At 35.8% G+C, this 20,119-nt stretch overlaps 1 protein-coding gene across 1 annotated transcript; it reads right to left on the bottom strand.

Moving 5' to 3' along the window:
- Positions 1-479: 479 nt before the first annotated feature.
- Positions 480-19,365, bottom strand: actr1b (actin related protein 1B). Its single transcript, NM_213372.1, is given in 11 exon segments — positions 480-1,818; positions 3,642-3,682; positions 3,757-3,818; positions 6,766-6,940; positions 9,006-9,098; positions 9,263-9,479; positions 9,561-9,685; positions 15,026-15,151; positions 16,247-16,322; positions 18,252-18,316; positions 19,172-19,365. Coding segments are annotated over 11 exon segments (1,131 nt in total). The 5' UTR covers positions 19,220-19,365; the 3' UTR covers positions 480-1,715.
- Positions 19,366-20,119: the final 754 nt, after the last annotated feature.

Below are 20,119 nucleotides of genomic sequence, written 5' to 3'. Positions count from 1 at the left end.
AAATCCCAGTAGATCAGCAGTTTCTGAAATACTCAGACCAGCCCGTCTGGCAGCAACAACCATGCCACGTTCAACGTCATTTTAATCCCCTTTCTTCCTCATTCTGATGCTTGCTTTGAACTGCAGCAGATCGTCTTGACCATGTCTACATGCATAAAATGCATGTGAATGGCTGATTAGTTAACAAGCAGTTGGACAGATGTACCCTATAAAGTGGCCAGTGTGTGTATATAAGTTCTATATTTAGTTTAATGTGAGCTATGCCTTTTATAAAACAGTAAATATTCATGTAAAAGTGAACCTGAAAAGCATAACCTGTAGGCAAAATAAATTTTCAATGCATTCTACTTAATGTTTTCAAAGCATGAGGTTTTGCTGTACTAAAATGTCACGAACCACATGCCGAAAATCAGCAGTGTTGAAAACCACTGTTACCAACATCAGCAACAGCACACGACGCAGAAAACACAGACGCTCGCTTCAGACAGCATTAATTTATTCATCATACTGAATTTACAAAATTAAAAGAAAAAGCAACAATTGAAGAAACCGGTTTGTACATTTTAGTCCTTATTTTTTTTCGTTTTTCTTTTTTTTTTTTAACAGTTTTGAATAGCAACCCACTGTACACAAGGCTTATGATGATATTTCTATATCTCTTAAAAAGAAAAACGACCAAGATGCTCTACATCCCAATGACGGATCTTAGAGGCGGATCTCAGTCAGGACAAACTGGACTTCAACGCAACCCTGCTACCCATCATCCCGACAAACACTACTGAAATACTAGTGCCAGAAGAGCTCAGAAATCCATTCAGCCTTCAAAAACCATGAGATTTACACAGAAATGACACAATCTCGGTCGCCGTTGTTGATTTCATGCACTAAATCTGGAGATTTCGGGGAAGAGTCAGAATTTACATCGTGCCACAATGATGGTAGAACTCACTGGACGACTTCATTAAAGCTCTGCTTCTCAAAACTACATGAGAATCATGGGAAATGTAGTCAAGTCGAAGGGGCTAATGCTTGCATCAAGTCAATTACATAATTCAACAACAAAAAAAGACGGTAAACAACTTGATGCGTTTCCACTCACTCCTTTTAACGAACAAAATGTGCTTTATATCAATAATAATAACACTTTTAATTGAAGCAGCGATGAATCTAGCCTACCGTGTGCTTCTGTTTACATCATTTAGCTCCCGGTGAAGGGAAATGACAGCAAACACAGTAGTGTCTATTAAAGCCAACTGTTGTAATAGTGAGCGATGCATCGAATGAATAAAAATACAACGTTGACGTCTAAATAAAACGATAAATCTTCGTTTTCTGGAATGAAATTCTTACAACCGAGTGAAACATTCACCTTCATGTTTTGCATTAGATATGACGGTATCATACAGGGTATAATAGTGTAATAAATACATACATGTAAGCGCTGAATTGAAGCATTGGCTTTTTAAAATGAAACAGTATTGACTGATGCCCTGAAATCGGTGACTGATGGGTGCAAGGGATGTCCGGTTGCGTCCCGATTTTTTTTTTGCCGATGTCCTGGGCAAGGGACGCGGAGGGCAAGCCTTCACTGCGGATGGAGGATTTAAGGGATTTGGGTGGAGAGAAAGGGAGAAAACAGAGGGGAGAGGTCAAGCGAGAGAAGGGGATGTGAAACCGCAGAGATGAGAGGGAGGCTGGCGGACTTTTAAGCCCTGTTAAAATGTCTTCCGGTGAATGGCGCGCGCACGATCTTCCTCATATTCCTTCTTGGAGACCCACATTTTCTTAAAGGTGTCGAGTGATGCTAGGATGGATCCCCTGTTTGAAAATAAAATAAAAAGAAATTTACCAGAAAAAAAAAAAACAAGAGAGTAGCATAACCTTTAAAAAGGCTAATAGCAAACTGGGAGGTGTTCACAAGACCCATACTTATATGGAACCAGATTAGTCTCAAAAGAAATTCATGCAAAAGACACGATGTACACATGCGTAGCCAAATTCACGTGCATAAAACCAAATTCACGTGCGTAAAATATTTATTCATATTCACAAAAAAATTTCACGTGCACAAAATAAAAATACATTTTCATAAAATACGTTTCACAAATGCAACACCATTTGCAAATGTATAAGAGTGTACAAAAAGTTTCGAATGTTTAAAACTTGCGAGTTCATCCTGAATGAGAATGTGCAAATCCTCTTTCACGTACGACTCCCCCTGAATACGTGTGTGTGTATTTTTGAGACTTTCCTGCCAGAGTCAGGACTACTTGTACCTTTCAGCCAATCAGATGAGAGCTGTATTCAATAAAACCAACTTTGCGCTTCTTTTGCGCAGACTGTTCCTCTCCAGCATGGCGAACGGAGAAAGCAGCAGTCGCACTTTTTTTAAATGTATTTATTTATTTGACCATATCCTCACTAATAAATATAAAATAAATATTTTACGCACGTGAATTTGGTTTCATGCACGTGAATTTGGCTATGCATGTGTACGTCGTGTCTTTTGCGTGAATTTCTTTTGAGACTAATCTGGTTCCATACACTTATGTTTATTTTGTCAAAGACTATAGAATACGCAAAGTGTAACTGTCAGTATGGTGAATAAAGCCCCGCCAACTAGTACAGGAGCCAATCATTGATCGCTATATGATGAATAAAGCCCTCCTTCTAGTACAGGAGCCAATCATCAATCGCTATAGACCACCGATACTCTGGAGGAGGGGCTTGGACCCAGTTTTGCAGATTTTGAGTGATTTGGACGTTTAGAGATGAAACTAAAGGGACAGTTGTTGTTTAATTTCATTGGTGATTCCTAATATCAAATTTAATCAAAAGCTTGGCAAGTAGTTTTGTAGAATTTGATGCTTCTCCAGCAGTGTTGTGAGTAATGCGTTACAGAAGGAGTGTATTACAGTAACGTATTACTTTTTCCTGTAACGCAGTAGTGTAAGGCATTACTAACATATTTTCAGTAATATTTTACTCGGTACATGTTCAGTAACGTGTGCGTTACAACAAACTACTAGGCATCTGATTTGATCATTTGGAATGAGGTTTGAGATGTCTTTATGACAACCTGACATTTCCAAGGTACTATAACTCGTTATAAATCCGTCATAAACATAATAGCAGGGTTCATACACATTTTTACTAAAAAAACTTTCAAGTCAATTTTCATGACCTGATGTTTCATGTAATGTCTACGTATACATGGTAAATCATAAGAAAAACAATACACGTTTAAATTTAGGAAATAGGAAAACACTGCTATTTACACACAGGCTGTATCTGAAATTGAATACTTCCCTAATCTGTTGTAGAAAACATTGTCACAAAAAAGTATTATGTCTGAATTCATAGAACCTGTTTTACCTACCACTACTGGCACGATTTACAAGCATTAACAATCCACATCGTGCTAAAATATAACTAATGTCAAAATCTTTACCATTTATGATAACCATTGTCAATTATCAATGGTAAAAACAGTTGGGCTGCTTAATACTTTTGAATATTCCTATAATATTTTATAATAGCTTATGGTTTGCCAAATTTAACACATCTTTGCTAAACAGACTTAATTTATTTAAACATATGACTTTACTATTGCTACAAGAATCAGTATACTTTGTTCTTACCCTATCCATGTTGAGTAAAGTCTCTCCTGCGGTGCAGATATCTGAAACAAGAAGTAAACATTTAGCAACACATAGTTCCCACACAAAGCTAACACTTCTCAGACGTGGCAGTCACCTTAATTTTAACGTCTTTGGGGGCAAGTTTCTTCACTTCGCTTAACAACCGGTCTCCAAAACCTGTGAGGAACAAAAAGACAATTTCACAGAGGGCTGTAGAATATGATGATATACATCGTATGTGCAAAAAAATTGGGCAAAAAAATATTATTTGTTGTGTCACAAAATACATTGTTTACAGTAGTATTGTCAAAAGTATCGAGTTCGGTATCAACTCATACTCGATACTTGACAACACTAGTTTACAGTAATATTTTTTTATAATATAAATGAGAGGATCATTTCCCTCCATTATGGAAACATTAATAACAGAATGGTGAGAAAGTTACAATCTTGAAAGTATAATGTTTACATTTTGCTTTTTAATTAGCAATATTTTTTATTTTTAAGTGTTGTACCGGTAGTCATCGTTTTTTTAAAAGTATTTTAATAACAATTTGTTTTGTCTACATTTTTTCTTCAAACATTTGCCCTGAAGTTTTAAATAAAGAAATATTATCATATACTAATGAATACATTTCAGAGTACACACACATATATATATATATATATATATATATATATATATATTAGTGCTGTCAAAATTAGTGCGTTAATGTATGCGATTAATTTGAAGTAATTAATGTGTTAAAAAAAATTAACGCAATTAACGTAGTTGCAGGTTTTTTCATTTCCTGTTGTCGTTGACGTTTGTTTATCGTGCAAAGAACCATGGATAAGACAAAGGAAGCACTTTTTGAACGCAAGTTTCAGTATAAAAGAACTAATGTGCATCACCAGGCTCTCCAGAGTTTCATGCAATTTCCGGTGTTTCATTTTTAACTTTCGACTTCTGTTTTAATGGAATTTGAAACCGCATGAGAAATGGAATCGTGGATCGCTGCTTACATGGTAGACTCATAATAAGAGTATTATCTTAATTATATTAAAATCGTAGTATTGGTGTCCATACCGGATGAAGTCGCGAGCTGTCAGACAGCGCATTACTCTGCCTTCAGCATGCGCCCTCCAATCTTTTTAATTAAGTTTGATGTGTATCCCCCTTAAACGCAAGCGTATGCTTCGCATTGTTGTGTCACAATCCTTGTGAAATACAGCCATACTTTAAAGTGTTTAGTTTAAGCAAATTTGATGAACGTTATCACACGTGTTGAATCTGAAGGGAGTCATTCCTGCTGCGCTGTCCAGCGCGCCTCTCTCTCTCTCTCTTTATTTTTTTTTGCAACTGGCTGCATGTAATGGAGGACAACTCAACTCACAGCAACACAACTTTACAATGAGTGTAATTGTTTGTATTCAATACTTTATTATTATTATCATAATTTTCCATTTTCCATATCTGCAATGCCGGTATTTTGGCATTTTTTTGCAGTCCACTTAAGAGTACAACTCGGAAATCAATGTTTTCTTTATTGGGATTGATTGTTTTGAAACTCAAATGGCGCTAACATGCCTGTGTTTTAATTTCTGTAATAAATATGGCTGTCAAGCCAGGATCTTGATGGTTTATTGTGGGTATTTTGTTTACATGAAGAAATCTGTGTAACAAGTTAAACAAAAATTCTAATAAAAAATTATATTTTGAATTTAAATAGTTTTTTTTCTTGCGTTTACATTAATTTTACATTTGAATAGCCAAAATAACAAGTGTTATTCTAAATGTGATTAATCGCGATTCATTTTCAAAAAAAAGTGAGAATAATTAGTTAATTAAAACCTCGAGTAGTTTTTCTTCCATTTCGTGGGTCCAAATAAACTGAAAATGAGCACTTTTAACTTCTCCCTCAACCTCCCGCTGGCCAGCAGGTTCACGTGCACGCGCACACACACACACACACACACACGCACGCGCACGCGCACACACACACACACACACACACACACACACACACACACACACAAGTGAATGCTGCTCTCTCATTGGCTGTAGGCGATCGCTGATGTTATTTTCAGTCAAAACTCATTTCACACGGCATGATTTGAATCGCCGACGCCAAATATCTCACAGGCATCTGCGACTCATCGGCGATTCTCTCAGATTGCGTCTGCGAGCCAAAATCGGGGCTAAAATAACGCAGTCTGAACTAGGCATTACTTGAAGGGGTGTTTATAAGACTGTCATGAAAAATGCCATGAATGTGAATGAGATTATGCATGCTTATGACAACTGTTTTTATTTTTTTAGTTTTTTTTCACCTTTATTGACAGGACAGAGGAGATTAACAGACAGGAAAGTGTGGGGAGCAGAAAGAGGGGAAGGATTGGCAAAGGACCTCGAGCTGGGAATTGAACCCGGGTCGCCGCCATCACCTGGGTGCTATATGTCGACGCACTAACCACTAGGCTATTAGTGCCAACATGACAACTATTATTAACTGTCGTTTGCTCAGTGATGTCATTTTAAATGCAAAGATGACACTGTTTGAGATGACAACTTGACATTACCAAGACAACAAAACTTGTCATAAATCTGTCATAAACATGATTGTCATGAGGCCATAACTGTCATGAATATTTTTGATCATGTTTCCACTGTATTTGTCCTTAAAATGTCTCATTAAATGTGTCATTACTAATTTAAGAGCATCAATAATATTTAATTATATTTTAATGACAAATTCAGCTTGTTTCACTGTAGCCGAGCTTTAAATAGATATTAATCACACCGTTATAAAGTTCATGACACATTTATAATGGCTTAATGACAATCATTTATGGCAGATTTATGTCAAGATCTTATGACAAAGGCAAAAAAAAAGGGTGTGATCTTTTTGTTATTGTGAAATTGCCATAATCATGTCATCTTAACAATTAAAAAGTTGAATGAGACTTAATGACAGTTGTTATAAGCAAGATTAAAATCTCATTCATGTGTCCTTTTATGATTAATGTCAGTCCCCTTCAAGTGAAGTGTTAGCGATTTGTGTCATATCGCCAAGCCCTAGTTTCACTTATGTAACTAGATGAAGCACTGAAAGAGACAGACTGAACTATTAATTTACTCCACCTTTGAGGAGCGTCGAGCCTCCGGACAGCACTATGTTTGAGAAGAGCGTGCGTCGCAGATCCATGTCGGACTTCTGAATGGCGAAGGCCAGCACCTCATGAATGCCCTCGCTCTCGTCTCCAATCAGATCTGGCCTGAAGAGAAGCTCCGGAGCCCTAAACCGCGCAGGGCCGATCTGCAGGAGACAAACAGCTGTGAGAAACACCATCACTTCTCATGAAAACTAGTCTATGGATCTGCAATGTAGCATAATCAAGCAGGATATTAAATTAAAAATGAAAACATTTAATCATTACAAATCTTTGGTAACAATGGAGCCTTTTCACACGACTGTTATGATGCGTTTAATGGTCATCAGCATCTTAAATCTTCCAAAGTTTTTAACGTTTAGATTTTTTTGTATGTATAAACATTTATATGCAAAGATTACAAGTTACTGCTTATGCGAGGTGTTTTTAATGCAGTGTGTATGGGCTTGTTATAATGCAGTGTGTAATTGAATGTTGTTTACTTTTCTGGCTGCCATTATCAGTCTCACACTATTGTTGTCCTTTTTCTGAAAGTCTTGATAGCACTATCCAGTTTTTTTTTTTAACATTTCAGCAAATCAAATTGTAAACGAATGATTTGTTGTAGTCTCTCATTCACTGCGCTCTACGTTTACCCAACTGTGATGACGTCCGCTACTGAGAAACCCGAAAATGTGAAAATTATACTCCATTATAGTTTATTATAGCGCAACCAGACAGACAAATATCTGTGGATATTTTTGGCTATTTCAGCGCCAAATTTTACAAGATCTATAAATTCATGCAAAACTATTTTAAGAGTATAGCAACAAAAAACTTAAAATGTTCAGAGCCACTAGCAAGTCTCTAATTTAAAATATTTATAAAAATATTACTTTACAAACTGTAATTTAAATGAACCATTTGCATATTAGGTAATAATATTACTTAAATTAATATAAAAACTGAACAAATTTATATTTGCACACAATTATACAAATAAATAAACAGATTCAGTGATGGGCTAAAAAAATCTGTGGATCTCTGCACGCACCAAATTCATGCGAGCCTACATATAAATGTAGAATTTCAAAAACAAACAAGCAATGTAATGATCTCATAAATTACTTGTTTTCAAATTTTTTTTTAGGGAGGGGGGGTTAAATTGTGGCCATTTCTCAGAATCATTTTCAGAAAATGCAAGTTTCTACATAGAAATTATGAGAACTTATCATCTGAAAAAAAGATTTTTATAAATAATTATAAAAATAAAAAAATTATATATATATATATATTCAACTGGAAACGCTGGCAAGATTTCAACTTACAGAATATTTACTAAATATTAATGTAAGAAACTAATTCGAAACTAAAACATTATTTATATACTGAATAAAAATCTATTAAATCTAGCAAATTCAGCAGGTTGGCACCTGTAGAGCTGCAGAAATAATGGTGATGCCTTGGTTACTGCAGTAAAAAAAAGCAGCATGATTTCAAATCGATCAGGATTTCATAGATTTTTTTTTTTTAAATACAGAGCATCTTGATATTCACAGATTTAATTCAGGCAAACTTTAGCATACAACCCTACATTGCATAATCAAAAATGATACAAAATGTAATAGCACAATAGCATGTAAGACTTTAATACTTTTTAAGGGTCTTAAATTTCTCTACATTGATTTATCCACTTTTAATACTTTTTAAGACCCCGCTGAGACTCTGGGGAAGTAATTTCCATGTTTAGTTCCCCTCACTCAACAATAAAAACAAAAAAACAACAATAACAGTATTCATAACCAAAAAATAATCAAATACAAGAAGAAAAAAATCAGCAATTATAGTGAAATTTTCATAAAGAAACATTTATATTAAACATCAAGACTATTTTAACTGCCTAACGCTCCATTCACACGGGGCTTAAGCGTCAACGCTTGACTGAAGGCGCGTCTGAAGTTGGGGCTAACGCGATCGTCATATGACAATGAAATTCAGTCAGCAATAGGCCACTGTCTAGCTGGTGTATTTGCATACAGCGATTTGATTGGCTGGCGCTTCCGATCCACAATGCAGTTTGGCAACGCCTGACGTCACCCATTCAAAGTGAATAGGAAGCGTTGACGCCCCGTGTGAATGGGGCGTAATGTTGCCTGCCACAGCAAGTTCATGATGACAAAATTTTTCTTATTTAAATTACTGGAAATGTAATACTGATAAAATCATTCTTACATCTAGAGTGCTTCCGTCAGGGAGGGTATACTGTGCTTTTTCAGTTTCTAGAGTTTCATCCTTCTGAGGGTTGAGGGAGAGGTAGCAGGCTCTCTGAAAAACAACAGCATCATTACTTTAATGGTGCACCATCAAAAAAAAAAAAAAATCAGATACTGTCACAATATCCGAATTGACCATCAAGATCTGCAGTGTAAATGCAGCCAAAAATGGCTATTAATTATCTATAAATTATAGACATTATAAAAGTCTCATACCTCCTTGATGGTGCGCACCACCTCAAACTCTGCAGAGGTGTGGAAATCATAGCCTTCCTTGCGCAGGAGGAGACGGAGGTACCGGGAGACGTCCCGTCCAGCTATATCCACACGCATAATGGAGTGAGGAATGGCGAATCCCTCGTATATGGGCACGGCGTGAGTCACACCGTCACCAGCGTCCAGCACCACACCTGTGGTTCGGCCTGTGGCGTATCTGGCAGTTGGGAGAAGGGTTTGTATGAGAGGGAAAATGAGGAGTGACGTGAGGAAGAAGATGATTTAAAGAGAAACTCACAAACTGAGAACCGCCTGCATGGAGATGAAGAGCGCAGGCACGTTGAAGGTCTCGAAGAACACCTCTGCTGCTCGCTCACGGTTTTTACTGGGGTTCAGCGGGGCTTCCGTCAACAGTACAGGATGCTGAAACATCAGACAAAACATGTTTTTACCTTGGTATTAAGCTGCGTTTACCCTATCTTTTTTATTTGTAACATTTTTTAAATGTACAATTTTGGAAGAACCCCAAAAAAACAAAGAAATCTAATATATTTATAAATCATTGTATTGTTTTTTTATGCAGGATAGATAGATTTGCATGCAAAATACTCACAAGTGCATATACAGAAATGCACTGCAAATAGCACAGACCACAAGGAAAATGTGTGACCCCTAAAAAAGATTGTTTATTAGAAGAACTCCCACTGCAGAATCATCCCAATCGATCTAACATTATAATTTGTTTTCAAATAGAGATATTAAGTCATCCTGTGTAATTGTACTGATATCACAATATATATCGCAGAATTAAAAAAAATATTGCAATGTTAATTTTTTTCAATATCAAACAGCTTTAGTCTATATATTCTTTACATTTGATTCTTTAACTATATTGACTGATATGCATCAATAAAACAGAGTTAAAATTTATATGTCTCGATTTAATATATAATAATAGTAATATTATAATAATATAATATTAAAGATAACAACACATAATCTGGTAATTACCTGTATTAACTCCACTGGAATGAAAAGAATCTAAACAAATGTCTTTGAATATTAACATTCAAATTATAATAAAAAACATTTCATGAAGCAATTGTGTGTTGATGAATGAATTATCATAATCATCAGCATAATTCAGGCACAATAATAAAACTATATAAAAAAAAAAAAAAAAAAAATATATATATATATATATATATATATATATATATATATATATATATATATATATATATATATATATATATATATAAAACTATGTTTTATAAAACTAATCTATAAATCAAAATAAATAAATAAATAGAATTAAATATATTTTTAAAATCTGATGAAAATGAGGTAGGACGTCTTTGAAGCAGAATTTTTTTTTCCAGAAGTTTTTTTTAAAGACAAGTTTAAAAAATCTTGAAAATAAAAGACCCTTTAATTTGTTTATAAGTTGCTTGAATGTGTTAATAAATATGGTGGCTTGGTTATTTAGCATGTTTTTTTCAGTTTTGCTTTGGTACACAGGACTGTGTATTTTCACTGTTATTGGTACCGAATACTGAAATTAGATACCAGCCACCATGGCTTTACATTAACACCCGCCAACCTGCCAAGTGCGGGTAGATTTCAGCTTTGGCGGGTTAGACAGCCGCTCCCACTAGCCACTTTGGCAGGTTGGAAATCATTTTTACATTGTAGTTTTTTGAAAGCAGGCTTAGACAATAATGATGGCCCAATATTAGGCTTGGGCGGTATTTCGGTATTATGGTATACCGCGGGATCTAAAAATAGCAACGGTGTAAGTTTCAATACCGTTATACCGTCATAAAATATTAAATATCCTTTATTTAATGCCTACAAAAACGTATGTGTGGTTGTCATCACGGGACAGTGTGGAGGAGAGAGAGAGAGGAAGAGGGAGAGGGAGGGGGAGAGGGAGAGGTGACGTGACGTGACGTGACGCGCTTCAAAGTGTCCTGCAGTTTGGCAGTTTCGACTGAACAGAAGGGAGACGTGGTTAATATGAACGAGAGGTCTGCATTAGAGCTGAAGATCTTTGCCCGAACCCGGCGAGACCCGAAAAAATCCAAATCCCTGCATTAAAATCCATCCCTGCAAAGGTGAAACAAATGATGATGAAGTAGTAAAAAAAGCAAATTATTACGGTGGTCAAGCAAGTCACTAGCTCAGAAAGAGCGCATTCCAGCCGCAGGTATTTCGCGGTCGCTCATAAACTGCGTATTACGGTAGAGCCCTAAACCGCAAGCTGACAGGTAAAAAGAAGAGGCCTCTCGCTACAATGAAACTACAGTCATGGAAAATTAAATGGATGTTCCTGAGTGGTAGAAGATGAACAAACAATCCAACCCAAAACTTGCAAAATCAGCCAGATCAGAACTCTGCATCTCGGCCTGTAGCAGCAGGAAAGGGTGTTCAGCTGCTGGACCCTGTAAGCGCAGGACTGCGCTAAAGCCAGTGGATTTAATAATGTTCCTCCACAAACACACGTAGCCTAATCTTGGTGAGTAAAGCGTTTTTCAATTATAAATAAATATTAATTAAACCATATAATCATAATGTAGACAGAGTATACAGGCTAATGGTGGCATTATTCTTTTATTATTCAGCTTCACCGCAGCCCTAATGCCAGATTGTGAAGAGAAGTGGAGAAACACATCTTGCACAGCCTTTATCTTAATTTCGTTATTGCCAAAATACCCGTCATCATTTAGAGTTTATTTTAATTTGATTTGTTAAGAAAGATTTTTTTTCATTTGTGTGTTGGCCAATTTAAAGGCTAAGTGCATGTACCTAGACCTATAGAGTGCTGATATGTTACGATGTTACAGAGGACTTACTTTAGCTATTTCTTTGTTCCAACTTTCAAGTGGCATATAGCCTAGTCTACGTTTGTTACGAATAAATGATGTTAAAACATATAAATGACTCATTCTTGAAAAAATGCAATAGAGCTGTGTGCATGAGCACATTTGAATAATGTCGGGCTGTAAATGGGTTCGGGCTTAAAATATAAAGCTGTCAATCAAAATGTACCTGTCGGACTCGGGACCTATCGGGTATAATTTTTATGGCCCGATTACAGCTCTCTGCATTCCCGCTGCAGTACCGCGGGAGCCGGCCAGATTTCTTATGGTGTGGGAGTAAATTTCTGAATAAATCGCGGGAGTGTGTGTGTGTGTGTGTGAGAGAGAGAGAAAGAGAGAGAGAGAGAGAGAGAGAGGTGCTGTGCGTTGCTTGGCGCTTGCTCTCTCTCTCTCTCTCTCTCTCTCTCTCTCTCTCTCTGACCGCGAGCCTAAGGTCGCATAGAAGGTATTCAGTTTCTGAATGGTTTAGGCTCAAGCCAACAGTTCGGTGAAGCTGTCTGAGCCGAACATCATAAGTTTTTTATTACGCCGGTAATACCGGAAACCGGGGTAAAATATGGAGGCGGTTTGACGGTATCAAAATTTGGACACCGCCCAAGCCTACCCAATATGCGTGCAAATGTGATCTTAGAATCGAGAAGCAGCACGACTAATAACAATAACTGTGTTCGCGCGAGAAAGCAGGTGAATACCTTATGAGAGGATGATTACTCACACGCACAGGTGATGTGATGCGCACGACTGTTAAAAAGCGCCTGTGCTCCTGTTTACTTGTGCGAAACAACTGTGTGTAAAGGAAGCGCAACTGGTGCGATCGGTTCTCTTTGAAAAAGACTATAGACAAAAAACGATTCTCGTGTACCCACATTCCTGCTGCTTTTAAGAGCTTAAGATTGGAGAAATTATATATATATATATTTATTTTTTATTAGTTTTTTTCTTGTAAGCAGCAGCAGCCACTGCTTTTGTTTTCATTGTTCTCAGGCACGTGATCATCCTTTCATTATCACTCGTGGTATGTTTTTACCTGCTTTCTTTTGCTTACAGTTATTTTTGTAAATATAGTTTAATTATCATCCTTTACAATAACATTTCTTTAATACGAGATTAACTCCCCATTTGTGTGTAGTAACTGCTGATTTGAGACCTTTAGTCAGGACAGATTACTGTGCATATTTTAGATGCATGACAATATATCTTTTTAAATGTTAATATTTTTTTTTTATAAAGAAAAGTTTTGTTGAATAAAGTGCATGTATACAGCTATATATTTGCTTGCTTTGACACATTTAAAATGTGTGGCTAAGAAATAATTATTTATTTTTGGTGTGGTTAGAGATGAATTCGGTAGAACCTTAATTCTGAGCCCTAAATTGTCATGTGAAATAAAAACCAATTGCAATGGGACACAACCCATTTGCTCATGCACAGTGAGCAAGCTCACACACAACACACACAAACAGTGAAATAAATAAGGAGGCATGTGGACAGCACAACATCTAAATCAAGTCATTTTAGCATGTCAAAGTCACATTTATTCATATAAAATATTGTTTCCAAACAACAAAATTGTGGCTAGTGAAAATGGCGAGTGGCTAGTAATGTTGGAAAACTACTAGCCACAGTGGCTGGTGATCAAAAAAGTTAATGTCAAGCCACTATACTAAAAGAGAGCGCTAATAATCAACAAAGTGGGTTGTACACAAATATGATGTCTAATATTAATACACCATCAAGTTACTTTTAACATATCTCTGGCAGCACAATAGGAAAAGATGTGACAGAGAGAAAAAATAAATTTGACTACTGTCATTTTAAATTTCACGTTGTACACCCTTTAAGGATAGTGCATCCACACTTCACTCTCTAACTCATCAACAACCAGCTTCAATACTGAAATTTTGGTACCGTAGTGGAAAATACAGATTACTGGTTTTTGACTTGCACAAGCAAACTCATAGATATATACACTAGATATCGCATAGGGACCGTGAGCATGCGTCAATAGCGCCGCCACATTGGTACAGTGCTCCCAGGACAAATGTCATTCAACCGCTCTAGTCAAGACAGTGTTATTACGTGAAGATGCGGGACTTTAGCGCTGTCTACGAGTGTAGTAATGAGCAAACAAAGAAATCAAAGCACAAAGGCAGAACATTTCATAGGTAATATTAAGTTTTTTTCTGTTTTTGTATGTTGTGAACTTTTGTGCTAATCAGGTAACGTTATTGATGATAACAGTCACTTACTGCATTCACCATAAGGCAAAGCAGCTCCAACTCACACTAAACACTCGGCTTATGCTAGTTTTGTTGAATAAAATCAGCAAACAATGCCAAATAAATATGACAACGAGATGCTGCGCTGCCAGAAACTTGTACTATTGTCGGCTAACGTTAGTGAAAGAGACGTTCGGGGGATTCATTCACAAACGAATCGCTCCCTCCGTCAGTATGAGAAGTGAAAGCAGGAGAGGAGCTGTGTTTCAGGACATGATTAGATCAAATTTAACAGGGAGGGTGGATAGTACATTTCAGTACACACAAACACAAGCTTTTAGAATGGAATGCCCGTGCGGTCACTAATCCATCAATGTAGAAAAGTGATGTAAAATTATAATTTTCGTAATTAGAAAAAAGAATGACATACTAACATCCAGGAAAACTCCCGATCACAGATATATGTGTATATGTGTATATCTCTGGCTTTGGATGGCCACAGCCCTCCACTGTACCTTGGTCCCGCATTCATTTCAAAGGAGCGCTACCCTGTAGCAAGATGGCGGCGCTATTGACGCATTCCGTCCAATAGACAACAATAGGCCAGGCGACATATAATGTATATAACTATGAAGCAAACTGTAGAAGAAGCACATGCTCACCTCCTCAGAGAAGGTCTGCAGCTGCTCCTTCGAGTACACGTACTGCCAGATGCGCTCCATGTCGTTCCAGTCTTTCACAATCCCATGTTCCATTGGGTACCGAACAGACAGCAGACCCCGGTGCTCCTGCAGATACCACAGACATCAACACATTATGTACTTATATTAATATGTTAAAATATAACAAAAACACTGAACTACAGTCGCAGAAGCCCAGAAAACTGTTTGACCAGGCTGTGGATTCAAGTTAGCAATATTGTAAATAATGTCTCATCAGGAGCCATATCTATTGATTTGAATTAGTTTGTATGTGTTTATTATTAATCTAAAAACCTGTCACCATTCACTGCCATTATATTAAATCACCAAGAACAACAGATTCATTAAATCTTCTTTAATATTCTACTGAAAAAAAGAAAGTCTTGGATCTTGGATGACCTGTGGGTAGGTAAAATTAACAGGAAATTTTCATTTTGGGGTGAACTATCCCTTTAAATGGAGCACTGCACATGACATGCAAGAACTTAATAGACTTATTCATTCCCTCAATTTACTAGGCTGTGTGCATGATTTATTAATTCATTCTAGGGCTGCACAATCTAAGATTTCAGCATCGATATCGCAATATGCACTTTCATAATAGTTACATCGCAAGATATGCACTGAGTCCTAGTTGACCAGGAGCTACCAAATTGTATTTAATTACTGTATTTAAATGGGATTTATACAACTTCTGCAAAAAAAAAAAAAACAGCAATTTTTTAAAAATTTTTGTCTTGTTTAAAGTACAAATATCTACATTTCAAAGCAAAAACAAGATTATTTTACTTAGCCCACTAGCAGTTAATTGTACTTGTTTTAAGGTATAACACTAATTATGAATTATTTCTTCTGCAGTTGAAAAACAAAACAATATTTTTATTTGATCCAACAATCTTTAGATATTTGGACTATAAAACAAGACAAAGCAAAGTAAGAACAGCATTTTTTCCATTGTGATTATTCAATATCTGTACCCAAGTAGTACTGTTACGACTCCCCAGAAAACAAACTCTCTTGTGAAACTGGATTCATATTGCAATATTTATCACAGAAAAATTCAATCTTGCAATATCAGATTTTTCCAATACTGTGCAGGCCTAATTCATTCCCACAATTATTTTTCTCACATATAATAATATACATCTAATAGTAAAATAGAATCAAAATAAAAAGGGTTACCTCTGCTTTAGGTCCAATAAACAGATCGCCTTCCAGTGCACCAGCCATCACCCGAACATGCTTGGGTCGACCCACACTATAAATAAACCACTATAGTTAATATCACAGCTTTAAAACACTGAGAAGATACTAGACTAGAGAATATTAGCAATCACTTGTGGTTTAATCAATAGAAAAGAAAGAAAATTACAGATACAATGCAAATAACACAACAAATGCAATTATGGATGAACATTTCTAAAAATGAATAGGTTAATTTAATGATAAAGATACATTTCTGATGTTTTAATGTTGAAAACATCTGTCACGTCATTGGAAAAAAGACACATTGCGATTTTTTTTCTTCTGCAAAATATGTTGCAATATAAATACAAGTTCTCTAGGCCAGTTGAAAAACTGTTGAGAAAGAATTATTATTTCAGATTGACTGGGAAGATTCAAAGGGGGGAGGGGCATAAAATATAACAAATTATCTACAAATATAGATAAATTCAATAAAAAAACAATATGCAAATTAAATAAACAGCGTCTTATTGTTTTACGAAGACTTGAAATGTATTCATGTATACAGTGAATGAATAAGTAAATGTAAAACAATACTGCATAATCTTCATTTTATAAACAATTCAATAAAATTAATCGTTATAATCTTTTCAAAGGCACAAACGGTACATTTTCTTAAGCCTGGATGCTTTAAAACATTAACAGGTCTCAAAAAATACTTGCAAAATGTTAAATTATAACCCAGACTCAACATTGCGTATACTCACGTGTGACTATTGCGAATGATCACATCGGGATAACGATGCTGTAAGGATATATTGTGCAGCCCTATGTAAATATATGCAACCCTGGACAACTAAAACTTGTCATAAGTCTCATCCTTTTTAAAACTGAGATTAAAACATGATCTAAAACCTAAGTAGTTAGGATTTCCACTAATGTATGCTTTGTAGGAATACAATAAAAATGTGGTCAAAATACAATTATTTGAATATCTGGAATCTGAGGGATAGAAAAAAATATATACATACTGAGAAAATCTCCTTTAAAGTTGACTAAAGTGCTTAGAAATTCATATTTATATTCAAAGGTTAAGTTTTGACAGGTTTACAGAAGGAAATTTAGCTAAAAAACATTAACTGAACATGATCTTTACTCAATATCTTAATGATGTTATGGTGTAAATCAACAATCAATTTTAACCCATGCCAGGGTTTCTGCAGGTTTCGCAAAGTTAAATTAAATATTTTTAAGACATTTTTAAGACAATTACGAATGAAACTTTTTACTTATTTTTAATATCCCAGTTAGAAAAGGTTTTCACTTGCCATATTTTAAGTTATTAAAATTAAATACATTTAATAATACAATAATAATAATAATTTAGTTTGAATATTTTTATTAATTTTCAAATATATCCCTTCACAAACCCTATAACCCGTACCAAGAATAGAACAAAACATAGCTGTCAATTACTTCGGTCTACAATAATAATAATTTAGTAATAAAAAAATATTGGTCAGGTCAGTGTACAGCAAATAAATGGAGAACTTTTAAATAAATGTTACTGTAAGGCAAGTAATTAAAAGCTATTTTTAAATAAAGAGTTAAAGGTTTTATTGAGATAGATTGCTGGTGATTGGTGTTAATGGCCATATTGGGTAGCTATGCATGAAAAAACTAAATTAAGACCCGTTTACAAAAGATTTAAGACCTACAACACAACATTTCAGTAAATGTAAGACTTTTTAAGGCCTAAAATTTAGCTTTTGAGATTTAAGACATTTTAAGACTTTTTAGACCCTGCGGATACCCTAACATACAATGTATTATTGCATATCGCCAATCATATACAAGTGTAACATTAGATTGCTTTTGTGCTCCAGGATCACTTTAACAAGAATTTCCCCTTCATTGTCACCTTTTAATGCATTCTAGCGAATAAGTGCATGATCATAAACTTTTGAAAGCTACGTTTCTATTGATAACACTTGTTACTTACTAATTTGGAAAACAGTATTTGGGGATCTGATCTCCAGCAAAGCCTGCCTTGATAACTCCCGACCCCTGGAAGACAAATTGAGATTAAACCAGCAGTCAGAAATGAGCAATAATAGAGGGAGGAGGTTCAAAATAAACTCCAAGTGCACAAGCTCAAACAGTGAGCGTGTTGTAAAATGAATCATCTGAACCCTCCTTGTTTGATCTGGAGTCATGAGACAGAGCTCAAGGGACAAACAAAAAAAAAAATCAAGCAGATTTAAACTGCAGAAGAGGCAGACTGTGAGAAAACTCCTTCAGAAGTCACTGATATTTACTAAATTTTTCAGATTTTTCTCAATATGTCAAAGTTATATTAATGCATACATTCAATCTTGACTTAATAGTGATTAAAAGATGAAGCTTACCAAGTTTGCATAAACTATTTCACCTTCTGACTTACATTAAGTAACACATTTTCTATTAAATATACACATTACTTCATTGTATGAAGTGTGTATGTAAATACAAGGCGGGGTCAAAGCCAGCCATCTTGGCAAATACAACTCCAGCTTAAAATACAGGATTATATCTGACAGATACTCCTTGACAACCCTGCATCTTACAGTATTTGATTAAAATGAACAATTTATTTCAAGTCTTGGCATAATAACTCAAAGCATCGCTGAACTGAATGACAAATCCCGATGGAGCTAGCTAATGCTTAATGAAAACGCTTTTAACAATGATACTCTGCAATGCCTTGCTTGTTTAAGTTACGTATGATTGCTAAACACATTGGAAACTGGTATTTATTAAAACTAATTCCTAAATAAACGCTAACTTAGCATCGGTCGGCTAGCGCAGGGCTTCGGCACAATGGCATTAGCTTTAGCCCGTTAGCTCAGACTGGGTGTGGAGGGCTGCTGACATCATACTCACATTATCAATCACAACCGGCTGGTTGGCTATAATATCATACGACTCCATGTTCAACCTGCGCTTGGCTGCGTTTTTCGGTCAATTCGTTCGCAAGAAGCCCCGTTTATGATTTTCTGTGCATGTAAATAAAAATAACCGTCGCTGCTCAGCAGTAAAAACCCTGGCTGAGCGGTGATGCGTCAACCAAACCTCACCGCGGAGGGAGCCAATGAAACAGCGTTAACGGAAGATGATTGACAGCTCATTTAGCCAATGGACTGTTCGAATTCCACGCCGTTTGACAACCTCGTAGCCGAATTTTGGAACGATAAATTATTTTTTTTTACCTGCAATTATTTATAAAAAACATGGAAAATAAAGTCTTGTTTTTAATTAGTTGATGGGAAAATAGAGCACGGATGTTTAGAGTGTCACAAAGTGGTTGGTTTATTTTAATATTTATTTTAAATAATAATTTTGCATATTGCATAATACCTGTTTATTGTAATTTTTTATACAACAGTTCTGTCTGGTGCTCGAACCTGATTGGCTGATAGCCATGGGATATTCTGCAATATCAGCACCTGTACAGCCTCCTCCTGTATTACTCCGCCCACATAGAGTGACAACAGATCAATAAACTTACTACAGTTTGACAAATATTGCAGCTGTTGGACAACATAATGTACTTTTGAGGCTTATTAGGCGAGAATGTAGTCGTTTAGATTGCAACTATGCAGTTTATTTATATAGATGTAAAATGTATAATTTATAATAGCAGGGCACAAAGAGCATCAGAGATAGAATAAGACGAGACAGCCCGCCTTCGCCGAGAGCCAAAGAAGAAGACTTTAGAGACTTTAGAAATTACGCTAGAGAATCATTCAAATATTAGCTCTAAGTAACAGCTTCTGCTGTTCTTACGTCAGCTGCAGATGTAAATGAATGGCAGAGGAAAGTAGTTCCTCT

Source organism: Danio rerio, chromosome 10, assembly GCF_049306965.1.
Source record: "Danio rerio strain Tuebingen ecotype United States chromosome 10, GRCz12tu, whole genome shotgun sequence".
Lineage (NCBI taxonomy): Eukaryota > Metazoa > Chordata > Actinopteri > Cypriniformes > Danionidae > Danio > Danio rerio.
This window is presented reverse-complemented; position numbering and strand designations above follow the sequence as displayed.